The sequence below is a fragment of the Petaurus breviceps genome, unplaced genomic scaffold (assembly GCF_028583685.1).
Source record: "Petaurus breviceps papuanus isolate PSGF00001 unplaced genomic scaffold, PetGlider_PUasm1.0 151, whole genome shotgun sequence".
NCBI lineage: Eukaryota > Metazoa > Chordata > Mammalia > Diprotodontia > Petauridae > Petaurus > Petaurus breviceps.
This window is the reverse complement of record NW_027185712.1, coordinates 14,922,422-14,941,574: the sequence shown is the minus strand read 5'-3', so window position 1 is coordinate 14,941,574 and position 19,153 is coordinate 14,922,422. Positions and strand designations below refer to the sequence as shown.

The 19,153-nt window shown below is 39.4% G+C and overlaps 1 protein-coding gene across 7 annotated transcripts in view; it reads left to right on the top strand.

The window, feature by feature from the left end:
• FHOD3 (formin homology 2 domain containing 3) overlaps positions 1–19,153 on the top strand; it is a 749,832-nt gene that overhangs the window by 577,631 nt on the left and 153,048 nt on the right. For 2 of the 7 annotated variants that reach the window (XM_069075729.1, XM_069075726.1), the window contains exons 11-13: positions 3,896–3,997; positions 6,920–7,300; positions 7,776–7,856. The exons of 4 other annotated variants lie outside the window; for them this stretch is intronic. In XM_069075729.1, coding sequence (XP_068931830.1) covers positions 3,896–3,997; positions 6,920–7,300; positions 7,776–7,856 — 564 coding nt within the window. The remainder of the gene's footprint in view (positions 1–3,895; positions 3,998–6,919; positions 7,301–7,775; positions 7,857–19,153) is intronic. One more of the 7 variants, XM_069075738.1, reaches the window with a different exon arrangement.

The window sequence follows — 19,153 nt, the reverse complement described above, 5'->3', positions numbered from 1 at the left end:
AGGAAAAGATGAGGAGGAAATGTATTCCAGAGGAGGGAGACTATTTTTGCAAAGGAATAGAGATGAGAGAGGGAATACTTTTCCCAGAGGACAGACCACAATCCAATTGGACTGGAATGGAGGGTACATGAAGGATAGAAATGTGAAAATAGACTGAAAAGATAGATGAGACTCTGCAAGGAAAAGTTAAGGAACATAAGGACTAAGAAAAGACATTCCCCGCCCCCCTTTCTTTCCTTTCTTGAATGGAGAAAAAAACCAAATAGACTCCAGTCGTATTAGCTTGTCTCTACAGTGACTAGCTATATGTGTCCTCTAGTTACTCTTCCCCAGAAAGGCAGGGGAGGTAATTTTGCACTCTGCTTAAAATAGAGAGAAATCCCCACCTCCCTCCCTGGCCTCTCAAGCTGTTCCCTGCTCTATAAGATGATACATGACATTTTAGAAAAATAGCACATCTTATACATCAAACATTTCTCAACTGGTTCACTTAGCAACTCTTCTTAGAAGAAACCTTTTCCAGCCTAGTGTGCCTTGGAGACCATAATGCCCAGCCTTGTCTCCTAAGAACATCTACCCAAGTAGATACCAGAATGTCATAGTGAAACAACACTCAAACAGAAAACTGAACAAGATTTTTAAACAGATTTTAAGTGCTTTCATCACACACAGTTACAAACAAATATCTCCCCAAAAGAAAGTTCTGAAACCTTTCCCGGAAAGGGATTCCCCCTTTTAAAAACAAGGCTTAGTTAAATGCTCATTTGAACATGTGTTTAGGGTTAAGCAGATCAGGCAGTAGGAAGGAGGCCAAGCAGGAGAGGATGTAGGGGGCAGGTTTCCAAGCATGCTCACTGCTGCTCTTACTTCCCTTCGTGGTCCCAAAAGGCTGGAAACGTGGAAGTGGGGCTGAACTGCATCCCCTGAGGACTCTGAGATTTAATACAGTTTGGTCTGACTTTAAGCATTACATGCATTCCTGCAAGTGAATACCAGAGAATCTGAGAGATGGAAAGGACCTTGGAGATAATCTGGTCTAACCCTCTTTCTTTTGCAAAGGAGGAAACTGAGGCCCAAAGAGATTAAAGGATATATTCAAGGTTGCACAGTTTTTATCTGTAAGGCCAGGACTACAGGAGTCAAAATGATATTGTGGAAAGAATAGCAGCTATGAAAACAGGCTATCTAAGTTAGAGCCCTAGCTTTCACTTCCATGTATTATGTGTTCACCAGTTTGTGGCCTCATGCATGTAATTTCCCATCTCTGCCCCTGCAAGTAGTGTTGGTCAAATGGAAAAATCCAGCCATATGGATTCTGTACTCAAGAAAAAAACAGTTCATATGTTAAAATGCACCGCACACAGCTAATTTTTATTTTGCTGAGAGTTCTTACTGATTCTTTGAGGCTTGCATGTTAAAGTGGCCACATTGGTTTTATCGCTGTTCCAAGTATTCAGCATAACCAGATAGCTGGAAGGTCCACCTGGAAATGCTGTTTTGCACAGAATGCACCAGTTCAAAGTCAGTCACCTCCAGGTAAAATAGATACAATATCTTGAAAAGAAAGTTCTGAAGACATTTTCAGACTTCATTAGCGTTTACATAAATTTTTAGGCAAAGAATCTTTAAGAGGTAGGCACCAAATATAGAAGTCAGAAGACCTCCCATCTACTCCCAGTACTGTTTTTTGTTTTGTTTGTTTGTTTTTGCTGACTTTGTAACCGAAGGTGAATCACAACCCAACACGTCCTAAATGGATCTCTCTCCTCCCAAACCTGCCCTTCTTTCAGCCTTGCCCATTTCTCTTGAGGGCATCAGCATTCTCTGAGTGACCCCAGTTTGTGACGTTGGTGTAAGTATTGACTCCTCGCTCAACCCCACATATTCAGTCTCTTGCCAGATATTGTCATTTTTCCCTCCCCTTCCTCACATTAATCCCTGTTATTTACTTTATCACCTCTCTTTTCTGGAGTATTACAAAACCTCCTACAGTTTTCCCTACCTCAAGTCTCTCTCTACTCCAATGGATCGTCCACATAGGCCTATTGCCCAAATGGTTTTCCTAAAGCACAGGTCTTACCACACCATTCCTCTACTCAGTAAACTCCAGTGGTTCCCTGTGGTCCCTAGGATAAAATATGAGTACTTCTTAGGGGCATGAGAAGTCCTTCAAGATAGGATTATCCCCTCCTATCTGTCCAGCCTATCCCTGGAATGTACTTCCATCTTGCCTCTATGTCTCTTTGAATTTCTACATCCCTGAAAAGTTCAGTTCAAGAGTTTCTACATGAATCCTGGTCTGATAATCATAGTAGCTAACACTCTCCCAAATTATCTGGCATTTTTTGGTGGAATGAGGTTCTGGGGTGTGTGTGTGTGTGTGTGTGTGTGTGTGTGTGTGTGTGTGTGTGTACACACATGTATTACACTAGATTGTAAACTCATTGAGGGCAGGGACTGCTTTTCTTTTGTCTTTGGATTCCTCATGCCTAGTATAGTGCTTGGAGTATACCAAGTGCTTAATAGATTCTTGTTGATTGATTTATTGATTGGTTCATATCTCCAGGGCCTCAAATTCCTCATCTGCATAATGGAGGAGGTTGAATTAAATGATTTCTAAGGACTCTTACAGCTCAAAGTCCTGTGTTCCTTCTATAAATTCTGTGAGATGCCAATTACTTTAAGGCAGTTCTTTGGTCCCTTTGAAAATGGGGAGAGTGTACATTAGTACATTACCTTGTTGTAGCAGCAATAGACGGTGATTTCGGTGGCATGTGAACAAAAGAAAATTACCCATTAAAAGTGTGTACTTGACATAAAAAGTGTGTACTAGCTGAAAACAGTGTCAGGATCAGACTCTGTGTCTTAAAGCTAGGTTCATGGCCTTCTCAAAGTATATTCATTGGATCAGGCGGTCAAAGCAACATATTTCACTTAGGAGGATAGTTGAGAAGAGCCAAACCATAGGATGACGATTTGGGGAAAAAATGGTCTTTAGGAATGAAGGGTAAAGGTCAAATCTATGGAACTATTTTCCAACCCTTAAATTTACATATAGATGGAGTTCTTTGTTTTAGTAAACTTAGAAACTAGATATTTAGAAATAAAATTCTGTTTTATTTAAATCAAGCCTATAGCTGTTGTCAAGCATGGGACAGGAATCATTGTATTTTTTTGGTTAGAAGGGGCCTTGGAGGCCCATCTAATTCAACCTCCTTTTGTTATGGGGGAAGAAAGATAGACCTAGAAAGAAACCTGAAGTGCTTTACCTAAGTTCCAAGGTCACTCAGCTATTTAGTGACAAAACCAGGACTGGAACCCAAGACTCCTGACTCCTAGACCCAAATGGAAAAGTCACAGAATAGTTATAGGCATTGACTGCTTAACTATCATTGCTGGCAGCAGTTCTCCCTAAACTCAGGAAGGCTTGTGTGTTGACATACAAACCACCTACAAGAGAAATTCTGTCCACTTGCTATCTGGTATATGGACTGAGGCTGCCAACCCCCATCACAGTGTCATAGGTTTGACCCAGAAGAAACCCTAGAGTTCACTTAATCCAACCCTTTCATTTTACATATAAGGAAACCTATCCAATAATGTTAAATGATTTCCTCAAAGGCACACAGATAATAAGTAAATGTGCAAGAATTCAACCCAGGTCCTTTTACTTCAAATCCAGAACTCTTTCCCCTGTATCTCTCTACTTCCTGTGATTTAAGATTTCTTAGTAAGGGATTCATCTTCTCCACCAGTCACATGTGTTGTCTTCATCAATTTCACCGTTTTTCTTCCTTCCCTTAATTTTCTATGTAATTTATTTCTGTAACTCATCATTCTTCCACCTTGTCTCTTTCTATATGCATGTCTCTTTTCTTGGCTTTATATCAATCAGAGAGGAGGAGGAAGAATTTGAAGAAGAGGAAGAGCAACCAATCACAGAATCCAATTCAGAGGATGAGAGAGAGGAAGATGCCTCCTGTCAGGTTAAAGACAGGTACCATGGTTGTGTGCACTCCCTAATTGGACTCAAATGCAAAAGTTTCAATACTAATTCACTTTACTAACTTGTCATTGGCTACATTTTAGTAAACTGGCCTATGTTTTGTTTATTAAGTGACAAGAACTGGAAGGAACCTTGGAAGAGATCTAATTCAACACCCTCATTGTACAAATGAGGAAACTGAGGCCCAAAGAGTTTAGGTGACTTGCCTAATGTCACACAAGTAGTAAACATCAGAGATGGGCTTTGAACCCAAGACTTCTGCTTCTAAAGAAAATACTCTTTTCCACTGTAGTTAGTTTTCCACACAGCCTTAGTTTTCAGAAATGATTGAATCATTTTTGTTACAAAACTACTGTGTTTATTCATATATTTTGTTTTTTTAAATATTTAATTCAACAAACACTTATACATCTACTAGATTAGAACACTCAGCTAGTGGGTAATGAGGGAAATCCAGAGGAAGATGTATCCTCTCTCCTTACCTCTGCCCCATAGAGTCCTTTCTTCCATCATGATGCAGCTCAAGTGTTGATTTTTTGCATGAAGCCTTTCTTCTTCCTCTCAACTACTAGTACACTCCCTCCCAAACTGCCTTGCATTTAACTATTACTTTGCATAGATTTGTACTTATTCCCTTTATATTTTTGGCCTATGTAATTTTAGGAAATTATATTTGTGTGTATAAGTATGTATTTTATACATATATCTATCTTTAATTTGTTAACTATACAATATAGTTATAGGCACATATAACTATATGTACCTAATATAGTATATATTACAATAATACTTGTTATATATACATATATATGTATCTTTAGTTAACTTAGTTAATCCCATATTTTCAAGTTGGCAATTATATGGTGGATGAGATTGCTAGAAGTGCTCACTTCCACTGTGTGTATGTGTGTGTATCTACACACACACACAGAATGTTAGAGAAGATTAGCATGGTCTCTCTGCAAAGAGAGACAGAAATTTGTGAAACATTCCATTTTGAGAGAGAGAGAGAACAAACACATAGAGAAGAGAGATAAAGATAATCTCAAGGAATTCCCAAGAGGAGGGAGAGAAAGGTACAAAGAAGGCATGATCAGAGAGAAGGGAAAGGAACAAGGACAAAAGACAGTGCAGTGCTCTAGAAGGCAAAGGAAGAAAGTGGCAAGAAGAAAGGGATATTCGGTAATGTCAGAGAGATGCTACAGAGAGATGAAGGATAACTAAGAAAAGGCTCATTTGGGTGTTTGGGAGGTTTCTTTTGACACAATAGATTCAACTGATCACTGTAGATGAAAGCTGGCTACATTGCAAAAGGCCGGGTGGTCAGGGTGTTGAGTCAGCCAGCAAGTGTCTGGCTACTTTTTCTAAGAGTAGTTTAGCAGTGTAAGGAAGGAGAAAGGTGGGACAGTGGGTCATGGTAGGAAAAAAAAAGGAAAGGTTGGATCTGGGAGAGTTTTTGGTTGGGATAAGAGAGAGACTATTTTCCAAACATTAACATATTCATGACTTTTCTCAGGAGTTCTTGAAACATTTTTGACCTAATAAGCTAATTTCTGCTGATCCCCTCCAGAAATTCCTGAGATAAAGACAAGTAGGCTGGTAATGAGAGGGATAGAGTACCAACAGGGACTGGGCCTGTGTTTTCATTGATATAGGGAACAGCTTCTATTAAGGAAGGTCAGCACTTTCTCTACAACTGAATCTTAGAGAATTTCCTGGGGCATGGATGGGTTTGGTGCCTTGCCTAGTGTCACATAGCCAGTATGTGTCAGAGGCAAGACATGATTTCAGGTTTTCCTGGCTTTCTGACCACTACATCACACTCTCTCAAGAAGGGTGAGGTATGTGCATTCAGTTGGATCTCCCTTTCCTCAGTTTTAAAATGAAAGGATTGGATTAGATGATCTCCAAGGATTTCCAGCTCTAAATCTGTGACCCCAAGACCTTTGGATTCTGAAATGCAACCTATGAAGAATAAAAACCAAAACACACATCTTAGCTGGGAGTCATGAGACCTCAGAGGCTATCTAGTTTGTCTAATTGTACTGAAAAGGAAACTGAATGAAAATTCTGTGGTTTCTCAAAATGATTCAGAGTTCTGAAATTCTGAGAGACAAGTGCAAGGAACATATCCCAGTGTACATATGGGATGCTTTCAGGTGAAGCATTTGTCCTCATACCATGATTATACAAATGTGGCAGAATCGGGAATGCCTAAAAGAATTGGTCATTCTGAATGACTTTGGCTCAGTGGACAGGATCAGCAGTAGGCAAAGTTATGAAGTCAGGAAAATTAGTCTTTTGTGTCCCCCACCTCTGCTTTCTTTACCCTGCTTGATTACTCGGTCACTACTACCTTTCTCCATTTGTTTTTCTCCCCTCCTCACTTTTCTCCTCAGAATCTCCTTTCAGGAAATGATTTAACAGAATGGATTGCATATATGTCACTTAAAATACTTCATATTTTCTCCTCTCCTTGCTTTATTTCCTCTTAAGGAAGAATAAACTCTATTTGACCGAAGACAAGGAATGAAACTCTAATTATGTAATGTGAAAGAATTTGGGGACACAAGGTAGAAGGGGATTTGGGAGACTGGGAGCTTTCTGGATGGCCCTTAAATCTCACCATGCTTGCAGCTGCCTGTTCCCAGTACTCACTAAACTGGACCTCCTTGGTAATATCCTCCCCTGGGCCCCAAAGAGGTAACCCAGTGACTTACGGACCTCACTGCTTTTAGAGTTGTGTAGTCAAATTCTTTAGGGTATGTATAGTTCTGCTACCAGTAAATGGACAGAACTGTACTCAAGTGGTATTAATCTCAGAGATTGTTTTGATTTTTCTTTTTTCCCTTCTTTTCTCAAATCTTGTTTCCTTATCTTTTCTTTCCTCTCTACTATAATTCTTTCTTACAGTGAAGTCAACTCTCCTTCAGAGTTAAAGCAAATTGAAAATGATAACATTTCAGAGAGTTCTGAAATTTCAGCTGCCACAAGTGCAGTGACTCAAGAAAAGTGTATTCCTCCAAGTGTTAAATCAAAGAGCCCATGTTACACCTCATCGCTTGTGCCTGGTTCATCTCCTGGATCATCCCCCCATCCTGCTTCTCATTCACCATCCTCATCTTCATCAGCTTTTACTGCATCCTCATCAACATCTGCCACTCAGAAGGCATCTCCAGTGGTGGAAAAGTTGCCTTATGTACCACATACTCCTTTTCACCTTTTCTCTTATGATTTTGAGGACTCTCCTTTAACTGCAAAAGAAAAGGAAAGAGAAGTACAGAAAGAAAGCAGGTAGATTTTTCACATGTGCTCTCAGCACAGGCATCATTTAGCACTCATCAGGGGAATGTGGGCATATTCTTTGTCGTTCTCATTTTATTTGGTTTCTGCAGTGTTTTGCAGTTATTTTCATTAACTCAGATATCAATAACCACTACAATGTAAGGACATCTTTACATTCAGCCTGTTTAAGCTTTTCATTAATTATTTAAGTTACACAGAAGATTCTTAATTTAAGATTCAATAGAGAGTTTGAAGGAAGTATACTTTACAGAAAGGCTGGGTAAGTAGTATTCACTTTGATATAGTCCTTTTGTTAATACCCCAGCTATGAGGACTGCTAACAAAAACATGGTTTACAAAAGGATATTCTGACATAGTTACACATTTTACAATCACTTTTTTGGCACATATAACAGAAATAATGTTATACCCCTTTCTTAATGACATAATCTACATAATATATACATTTTCCTTCTTTCAACAGTGTGTCAGACCCTGTACATTTGAACAAGTACCCTGATTCTGATTCTGATCCCTACAATTTCCGGTCTTTTTCTTCTAATAGGTGGGTGTCTTTTCTTCTTTTTTCTTTCTTCTTTTTCTACCTTTCCGATTTTTTTTCCTACATGTAAATTATATGCTACATGTAAATTAATTTAAAAGTTTAAATTAATTTAAAGTAGTAATCATTACAGGTTTTTCAAAATACTTAGTTCAACTCAATAAATATTTATTAAACACCTACTATTTGCCAGACACTGTGCTAAGTTCTGAGGATACAAATAAGGAATAGAAGGACAATCTCTACCCTCAGGGAGCTACAATTTAATGGGTGAAGATGACATAGAAGAGGAAGCTGAGAAAGAGGTTGGGGGAAGACACCAGGGTGTACTTGGGCACAGGAGCATCAAGTTCCATGAAATCCAGCAGAGGTACAGATGGAAAGTGGCATAATAATTACAGTTTAGTCAACCAGTTCTTTTATATTTATGAAGTTACTTATGTTAAATTTATAATGGAAGTTTTCTTTTTTTCACTTAAGAATTTTTCCTTTCCCTTTCCTACCTGTTACTCCTTTATTCCTTATTTCAAGCTTGATTCATTCATTCACTTACCTGCTCTCAACTGTCGCTTCAGAATTACCCACAACATTTTTGTAGGTTATAACCTAACACGTGGTATATAAGAAGCCATTAGATGGACGCAATGTCTCAGTAGCAAAGGTCCTTTCATCTCCTTGTTGACTTCTCTGTTCATCTTCCTAGATTCCTAAAATGATGCTTTGATGTTAATCTTAGGTCACCTTCCTTAAATATCCAGATACAAAGGCTGCCTGATAGCCTCATCTGTAAGGCGGCAGAGTTGGATTAGATTTCCTTTTCAGCTCTTGATCTGTGACCCTCAGTAGATCTAGGATACCCAGGAGAGAATTTTTGGTCTCTAGCAAAGGGGGGGGGAGCCCAGAGAAAACATTCAGTATGGAACTTTGCTTTGACATTTGGGTCTACAGGTGATTTCATTATAGCAGCCATCATTGGTTAAGGACATTGGTTCTGCAAATGCAGTGGTAACCTTTATGTCTTTTCCACTTCTTTTTTTTCTCTCTTTTTTATTTTTTAGTTTACATCATTCATTTCCATAAGATTTTGAGTTACAAATTTTCTCCCCATTTTTCCCCTACCCACCACTCCAAAAAACTGAATATCCCCTCCCCCAATATGCTTTCTCCTATGTCTTCGCCCATTCCTCCTCCAACTTTCCGTTAGGGCATGGTGGATCTCTATGCCCCAGTACCTGTATATCTTATTTTGCAGTTACATGTAAAATAATATTAATATATATAATATACATTTTTACAAACATTTGATTTTAAAACTTTTCCATGGGTGGCTAGGTGGCACAGTGAGTAAAGCTCTGGCCATGGAGTTGGGAGGACCTGAGTTTAGTTCCGGCCTCAGACACTTAACACAAAAAAACTAGCTGTGTATGCTTGGGCAAGTTACTTAACCCCAATTGCCCTCCAGAAAGGCAAAAAAAAACCCAAAACATTTGAATTCCAGATCCTTTCCCTCAATCCCTCATCACCCACCCTTACTGGGAAGATAAGCAATTCAATATAGGTTGTACATGTGCAAAACATTTCCATAGTAGATATATTGTGAAAGACTGACTATATTTCCCTCCATCCTATCCCACCCCCCACTTAGTGCTATTCTCTGCTTTGATCCTGTCCCTTTTCAAAAGTGGGTGCTTCCAACTTCCCTCACCCCTAGCCTGCCCTTCCTTCCATCATCCCCCCTCTAATCCCCTTCCCCTCTACTCTCCTGTAGGAGGAGATACCCTATTTAGTGTGTATGTCATTCCCTCCATAAGCCAAATTCAATGAGAATAAGGTTGGCTCATTCCCTTTTGCCTTCCTCTTCTTCCCCTCCATTGTAACCGTTTTCCCTTGGCTCTTCTATATGAGATAATTTACCCCATTCTGTCTCTCCCCATCTCCTCTCATTATATTCCTCTTTCACCTCTCAATTTCACCTTTTAAGTATCATTCCTTGCTATTCAATTGATCCTGTGCCCTCTATTTATGTATACCTGTACACATATGTACACACACTCACATATGTATTCATATGCACATATACCCTCCTATATAGACATATGTATGTATACATATATGTGTGTATAAATGTATACATTTCTATTCCCTTCAACTATTCTCATACTGAGAAAAGTTTCATAAGTTACAATTACTGTTTTTCCATGTATGAATGTAAGTAGTTCAATTTTGATAAGTTCCTTATGATTTCTTTTCCCTGGTTACCTTCTCAAGCTTCTCTTGCTTCTTGTGTCTGAATGTCAAATTTTCTATTCAACTCTGGTTTTTTTCATCAAGAATTCTTGGGGTGGCTAGGTGGAGCAGTAAGTAAAGCAGCGGCCCCAGAGTCAGGAGAACCTGAGTTTGGTTTCAGCCTCAGACACACACACACACACACACACACACACACACACAAAACTAGCCGTGTAACCTGGGCAAGTTACTTAACCCCAATTGCCCTCCAAAAGGCAAAAAAAAAAAAGAATTCTTGAAAGTCCTCTATTCCACTGAATGACCATATTTTCCCCTGGAAGATGACACTCAGTTTTGCTGGGTAGGTGATTCTTGGTTTTAATCCCAGCTCCTTTGACCTCTGGAATATCATATTCCAAGCCCTTCGATCCCTCAGTGTCGCAGCTGCCAGGTCCTGTGTTATCCTGATAGTGTTTCCACAATACTCAAATTGTTTCTTCCTGGCTTCTTGTAATATTTTCTCCTTGATCTGGGAACTCTGGAACCTGGCTATAATATTCCTAGGAGTTTTCTTTTAGGGATCTTTTTCAGGAGGTGATTGATGGATTCTTTCAACCTCTATTTTTTGCCCTCTGGTTCTAAAACATCAGGGCAATTTTCCTTGAGAATTTCTTGAAGGATGATTTCTAGGTTCTTTTTTTGATCACGGCTTTCAGGTAGTCCAGTAATTTTTAAATTATCTCTCCTGGATCTATTTTCCAGGTCAGTGGTTTTTCCAATGAGATATTTCACATTGCCTTCTATTTTTTCATTTGTTTGGATCTGTTTAATAGTATCTTGATTTCTCATACAGTCACTAGCTTCCATTTGCTCCAATCTAATTCTGAAGGATTGATTCTCTTCATTGAGCTTTTGAGATTCCTTTTCCATCTGGCAAATTTGGCTTTTTAAGGCATTCTTCTCCTCATTGCCTTTTTGAGCCTCTTTTGCCACTTGAGTTAGTCTATTTTTTAAGGTGTTGTTTTCTTCAGTCATGTTGTTGACTCTATTTTCATAATTTTCTTGCATCCATTCTCATTTCTCTTCCCAATTTTTCGTCCACTTCTCTTATTTGGTTTTCAAAATCCTTCTTAAGCTCCTCTGTGGCCTGTAACTAACTCATATTTTTCTTGGAAGCTTTTGGTACAGGAGTTCTGATTTTGTTGTCTTCCTCCTGTTCCATGCTTTGATCCCTTTTGTCCCCAAAATAGGAGTCTAATGTCGGATTGCTCTGTTTGCTTTGCTTCCTTTGCTTGTTAATATTGCCACTGAATTACTTGACTTTTTAGGTTTTTGCCACAGTAGGACTCTGCTACCAGAGAGGGGAGCTTTGTCCCAAATTGCTGGGGTTTTCTCAGCTGCCGGAACTATTAGTTGGCTGCCCTCTCTGAACCCTCCACACAGTCTGGCAAGCTAGTTATGCACCCTAGGACTTCCACCCTAGACCTCAATCCAGATCCAAGCAGGTTAAAGCAAGTGCAATTACTTCTCAGACTGGTCACTTGGTCCCCCTACAATCTGTAGGCCAGGAACTGAAGCAGCCATGTGGAGGCGGCTGCATGGCCACCAAGCCTCAGCCGCTTCTCCCTCCGGGGGCAAAGGCCAGACCGCATTCCCAAACTCCCGGTTCCCAAATTCCACACTTCACTGACCTCTCACTTTGTCCTTAGCATCTATGGGTTGATAATTCTGCAAACTGCCGCAACTGCTGGTGATCTGAAGTCCCTCCAGACGGCGGCTGCCCTGAGGCTAACACCTCCGGCTCACGAGTGACTGGGCTTGGCTCCCAGGGCTCTGTGCTGGCCCATTCCTGCAGACCTGCCAGATTGTCTTCAGCGGGAAGTTAACTTCTCTCTGTCATTTTTTGGGATCTGTAGTTCCAAAATTTGTTTAGAGTCATTTTTTACATGAATTGGAGGAGGTGGAAGCAGGAGTCACGTGGAAGTCCTGTTCCTACTCTGCCATTTTGACTCCCCCCACCACTTACTTCTTATTACAGTACTTTACTAGTGTCTCATAATGGCCTGTGCCTTATCTGGACCTCTTATAGTCCCCTCAGACCATGGAATATCCTCTTGCTCTCTCTATGAATTTTGGTGTTACTAGATCCTTCCTGCATGCCTGATTATAGTCATCCTTTTGCCTTGACCTCTCTGGCATTCGAATGCCCAGTGACCATTAGTAATGCCCTTGGTCAGGTCATTATCCAATAGAGTCTCCCTTAATTCTTATCCTTTCTGCCTGCTTTCATTGAAGATTCTGACATGAATGTATGCAGTAGTTATTCTCACTGTTAGGAAGGTAGTGTGGTCTAGGACCAGAGCACAAGCTCTGAAGTCAGAGGTCTTTAGTTCAAATCCCACCTCTGGGTGTTTACTACCTATTTGTCACTGACTGAGCAAATCACTCTCCCTTCCTGGACCTCAGTTTCCCCATTTTTAAGATGAAGGATTGAACTAAATGGACTCTTAGGTCCCTTCTAGCCATCATTCTGCCTGGTCATTTTCTGTTTTCAGTAAGGCCTAAGGCAAGTGCTACCCACAAACCACTAAAGAAACCCTGGCTAGTAACACAACAATTGGAATTCTGCCTTGTCTTGAAATGTATGTGTCTGCCACAGAATTGGTAACCAACCCCCATTACCTTCCAAATATCATGGTTTCAAGAACAGCTCAAGAGGTGTGAGCTTTCTCCCTGTTGCATGGCCCTTTCCTTGTATCATTTAACCAGCTGCCCATGGTCTCATTGAATTTTTTCTGAATCTACCCTTTCTCAGGGTAGAGATGGTGATGATAAGCACTTGTATAATGTTTCACAAATCACTCTTCAGTCTTATTTGAGCCTCCCAACAACCTTTTTAGATAAGTGCAGCTATTATCCTTATTCTATAAATGAGGAAACTGAGGTCAGGGGAGGTTAAGTGACTAACCCAAGGTCACATAGCTAGGGAGTAGGCCTAAGGCAAAATTCTAATTCAGGTCTTCCTCACTCCAAGTTCAGCATTCTGTTTACTATGCCACCTGCTGCTTCTATATAAGTTAAAAAAAATGTCTCCCAGGAATTCCGAGTGGAGTTTTACCCTCCTGTTCATATCCATGAGCAGATATCCCAAATTCTCTTTGTAGGGGAAAAAATGGATGAGGAGTTAAGAATATGTGTTGTCCTTAAATATTTTGCTCACCATGCTCCCAACCAAGTCCTGATCATAAACTGGTATACCCAAGGGAAGCTAGGTGGTGCCATAATGTGTAGAGCTCTAGGTCTGGAGTTAAGAAGACTCATCTTTTTGAGTTGAAATCTGACCTCAGACTCTTGCTAGCTGTGTGACCCTGGGCAAGTCACTTAATCCTGTTTGCCTCAATTTCCCATCTGTAAAATAAGGTACAGAAGGAAATAGTAAACCGTTCTAGTATCTTTGTCAAGAAAACCCCAAATGGGGTCATAAAGAGTTTGGCACAACTGAAACTACAACAACAACATAATGTATTACTATTCAGCCATTACTCAGTTGCTGGACATTTCATTTGTTTCTAATCTTTTGCCTTTACATGTCCACTGATATTGGGAATACATTTGCAGAGAGAAGTTTGTTTTGTTTCCTTGTCAGTAACTTCCCTGGGATGTAGTCTCAGTAAGGGGTCTGGGGGGATCAAAAGGATTCACATCTGTAAAACTCTCAGTACATAATTGTGTTGTTTTCCGAAAGATTGGAACAACTCCAGTAGAAGTGTCTGTTTTATCACAGTTTTACCGACATTGAATTTTGTTAGAACATGTTATCTGGGTTAGTTTGGTCAATGTTATATGGAATCCCAGAGGTTTTTTTTTTACTTGTTTTTCTCTTACTGTTGAGATTTTGAACATTTTTCATGTGGTTGTTGATAGTTATGTTTCCTCTTTTGAAAACTGATTTTTCATATCCTTTGATCAAATGTCTATGGGATAACAGGTCTTACTTTTGTAAATTCATGTCATTTAATTATAAATATTGGGTGTTAGACTTTTATCAGAAGCTGACGAAATATTTAATACAGTCTCTGATCTGCTCTTTAATGCCAGCATTGGCCCTCCTGGTCCAAACATTCTACTTTGTCTCTATAATCATAACATGACAACGGGTGGAAAGTCACTGATAATACATGCACTATCTTTCTCATTGAACACACTTATAAAAATCAAAAAAGATTGATATTTGCTTAGGAATGTAAAATGTGAGATCTTACTGAAGAGCTTTGTAAATGTCTTAGAATGTCTCTGACAGTGTTATCTGAGCACAAAATAAATACTACTTATACTTGCTGAATTTTCCAGTATTCAACAAGAATAATTTTAGTAACAGCTATTTTTTTTAATGTTTGATCCTTACATCATGTAGGTCTGGTTTGACCATTTGTTAAGTTGACTGCAGTTGATCAGATGGCCACAATGCCAATTCTCTTTAGTCATTAAGAAAATGAAAATCACCAGACCATGTATTCAGCCCTGAAGTCGAACAGGTGCACAATCCCCCATGAGCCACGAGCAGACATAAATAATGGCATTAATAAAACCTGAAGCCTCTAAGCCTAAAAATCTCAGCTCTCAGTGCAGGCTGACTATGCTTCAGTCCTGCTCTCCCTTAGCATTCCTGCATAGCAGATTGGATCATTTGTTGACCCAGACTGGACAGCTCTCCTTTAGCATTTCCTTTCCATTGATGATGACTTCAGAATTTCCCCTGGTTTTTGTCTGAAGCCTTCTCCTTTCAGTGGTTATGCTTCTCCTTATCTATCTGACCTGTTTTTTGACGCTTCTCAGCCTTTTTTGGACACTGATCCTGGATTCTCTTTTGTAGAATTTAAGATTAAACTTTAAAGGCTGCCTGTGTTCTACTGACTTTAGCTGATTTAGTAACTAAACTGGATTGATCAAAAGGTGACTAAATCAGTTACTCTGTAAATGGTTCTCTTGGCAGCCCCTAAAATAAGTCAACTATATTTTATTTCAGTTGAGCCTTATAGATACATAATGTAATATAACAATCTCTGAGGGACATCTAATTTTTAATATATTTTATTGGAAATTGTATGTCTCATGTATATGAACTAGACATGAAGCCCAGCAGAACATGAAGAATATATAAATTAATGTAAAAAGAGGGAGCAGCCCAGAGTATGGATGGGGATCTCTACAAAGTACCTGCAGTTTTAGTCTTTCTCTCAACTTTCCTACCTAGTATTCTCTCCATTCCTCTTTCTTTCATCTTTCACTTTTTTCCCCGTCTCCTCATCTTATACTTTGGGCATACTGGTACCTTCCCCTCCGAGATTACCTCCCATCTAAGAGGACCAGTGACAACATGGAGCGATGACTTGCACTTGAATTGGATTTAAGTGAGACAGAGCTGTGCAAAGCTGTCAGCCTCCCTCTCTCCTCCAGTCATCAAAGCTCAGTGGCAAGACAGAATTCAGAACAACAGGCTGTGGCCCAGGATGCAGTGGATGACCTTGGCCTCTCAAAATTAAGGTGATGTTGGGGCAGTGTGGCAGCAAGCACCCCAAGCGCGTCCTCAGGGTTTGCTGCCCATACAGGTTCTTGGATCTGCTTTGTTAAAGGAAAGCAGCTCAAAATGGGTTAACAAGCTTACTTTAATCAGTCAGACATATATCGTTTACCTTGTTCAGGGGAAAAAGGTCAGCACCCCAAACTTCAAAATATACAGACAGAATTATCAAGACAGAAACATCAAGTAGACAGATTTCCAAACTGTCGAACCATTACATCCATACCCAGTCAACATCTGGGTTTCCACATTCTGGGTTTTTCAAAGCCGGGGGACTCTCAACAACGGCTTCCCAGAATTCAGATCAAATCACAGAACACTTCTCAAAGTGAGTCCCAAAACAAAGCTACACATCAGGGCTTATATAGCCTTCTCCTGGCTCAGAGAATGTAACAACCTTATTGACTCACTGGCCAATCAAGAAGTATCTACTGAAAAACAAGCCTCCCACCCCAGGCTTCAGGTGCACTTTAGCCTAGGGGCAGGGAAGATCTTTAAAATTTACATTCGCATTACAGGCAGCCAAGTAGCATAGCGAGTAAGAGCACCGACCCCAGTGTCGGGATGACCTGGGGATCAAATCTGGGCTCAGACACTTAGCACCCACCCAGAAACACCTGGCCATGTAACCTTGAGCAAGTTACTTAACCCCAATTGCTTAGGGGCGGCCAGGTGGTGCAGTGAGTAAGAGCACCGGCCCCAGAGTCGGGATGACCTGGGATTGAATCTGAGCTCTGATACTTACACCACACCCAGAAATAACTGACTGTATAACCTTGAGCAAGTTACTTAACCCCAATTGCTTTAAAAAAAATTAAGGTGATGTCATTGGTTCTCTTAGAGAATGAAGGATGAACAACAGCTTCTCATGTACACATTGCTTAAACCTACCACTGTTCTCCCAAATCCAGGAGCTATTAGAAAAAAGAGGGAAGACCATGAAGGTCTTCTGGAATGGTTTTCTCTTTCTCATGCTTTTGAGATTAGCCACCTGGGATTAAGTGATACAAATGCTTTTAGTCAGTTGACATCCATTTATTAATTGTTTACTATGCAAGGCAAAGGGACTATGCCCAGGGATACAAAGAAAGGTAAAAGTAAAGTCTTGCCCTGTGGGAAGTCTTACTTTAATTCTAATAAGGGAGACAACATGCAAATGACTAGGTACATAACAGATATAATCAGTGTGGATGGACAGTGAGCTGGACCCAGACTTGAGTGACAGGCAGAGATCGATCTGGATCTCATTTGGGAAATGAGGCTTTTAATAATCCCATATTGTTCACTACCACAAAAACCAATCCCTTAAATGTCAACATACTCCTGATGTTGCTATATGGCTTCCAGTCATAAAGTATTATCATTTCAGGAATTTTTTAAATTACCCAAAGGTTGTGAAAAGATGCATGGTGAGCAGACTATAGTATGTTATCCTGAATGATGGAGACCTTACTGTCTAGAAAACAATCAGAAAGATATTTTAGAGAACAGAGATGGTGTCATTTATTATAACAAGAGAAGGAAAGCACCATGTATATACCTTGGAGGAAAAAGGAATGAACATATTTGGCCTATAGTTTACAGGATTCTGCAAGGAGGATAAGAAACCACCATGATGTGAACAGATGGGAAGATAATATAAAGACTAGGATTTGTAGAGTCTGAGTTGTAGGTTTCTGCCTGCTGAGAGGGGAAAGCAAGTTCTCAACAAGCTGAGGCTATCAATCCCAGGGAACCTAAGGGGTCGGCTGAAATAAAGGAATTGGGGAGACAAGGACACAGGAGATAAGTTGGGCAGCCAAGGACATCTGTTCTGTGTATAAAAGGTTTTCTTTCATCATGCTAAACTTAAGATACATGGAAACTCAGGGTTAAAATCTCTGACTTCCCCTTATACAATGACTTTTAGCTAAGTTTTCATAATAATGTAGGAGAGTAGATAGAGTGCTTGTTTATCCTTCATTCTGGAAGAGGACCAGTGACATCATAAGGGTAATGTTGAATTTGGTATCAGGAAGACATAGGTTCAAATCTTGCCTCAGACTCTTGCTAGCTCTGTGGTATTAAGAACTCACATGCTTCCTTTCCCATCCTTAGTTTTCCCCATCTATAAAATGGGGACTATCCATAGTACCTAATTCACAGGATTGTTGTAAAGGATGAAATTGTTGTTTATATGTGTATATTATATATGTGTATAATATTATTTAATCCTATGTATAGATCATGTAATCATATATACACATTTAATCCAGATATGTGTATATACATATATAGGAACCCTAATGTGCTACATAAACATTAGATTTTATTGTTGTTATTATTATTACCTACTCTCTAAAATATGTATGAAAAAATGACTCTTCTGGGTAGCAAGATACTTGAGTAGAGTGTATTTTTAACGATTATCACATATCCAGACAGTTGTTCAAAAGTCAAATCAGGCCCTAGAGGTGAGAATTATTCAGAAGGGGAAATAGTCAATACAGGTTTTATGAGTGGGATAGAGGGTAAAGTAAATTTAATATATTTAGCCAGTAATTCATGATGATCTGTGTTTACTCCATGGAAATTTTTCATGCTGTGATTAATAACTAGTGAACAGGACCAAATGATAAAGGACATCTGTTTCTGAAGATCAAAAGGAAACCTTGGGATATGTACATGTCCTGTAACTGTCCTTTTTAAATATGATTGTAGGGTGAGAAAAATGGAAGAAAATTAAGTGGTTGTCCTTTTGGCTTTGTATGCAGTCCTGGATGAAAACAGTGATACAATCGATTCCAGGGGGATAAATGGTCATTCCAGAAGCTGTGGAAACAGTTTCTCTTTGATCAACAAATCCATATTGAAGCTGGGTATTTGGGGTGTGTGGTTTTATTTTTTAATGAATGAAATGGATATTGAAATCCCTAAAGCTCTGTTTTTTTATAGATTATTTCTTTCTACCCAGAAAGAGATGTGTCTTTAACTATAACTAAGAAAAACTTTTAGAGATTTCTCAGAGAGTAACACCTCCATGCATTTGTGAAAGGGAGAAAATGCTTCATGTTCCAACTGGAAAGAATTTGTGTTCTTTTCACTTGTAATATGTGTGTTACAAATAATTTGCATGTCTGTTTGTAATGAAACCTGTGAAAGAATCCTAGTGGTTTTCTTTCATTTATTCAGAATGAATCCTCCTGACTCATGTTTTCTGACCTTTCGGCTCCTTTCCTAATGATCAATTATCAAGTCTCAAACCAGCTCATAAATCACTCTTAGGGCTCTGCAACTTGCACATTCAGTTCTGTGGTTTCCTTTGCTTCTCATTTAATTTCACTTTCCAGTTGTATTTTTTTAATATTATAAAGCATTTTAAACCAAAGAAAATTTTGGTTTGTGGGGTTTGCACTAAGTGTTAGACAACTGGGTTTCTCAGGAAAGGGAAGGAAAAGGAATAGGCCATATATATATATATATATATATATATATATATATATATATATATATA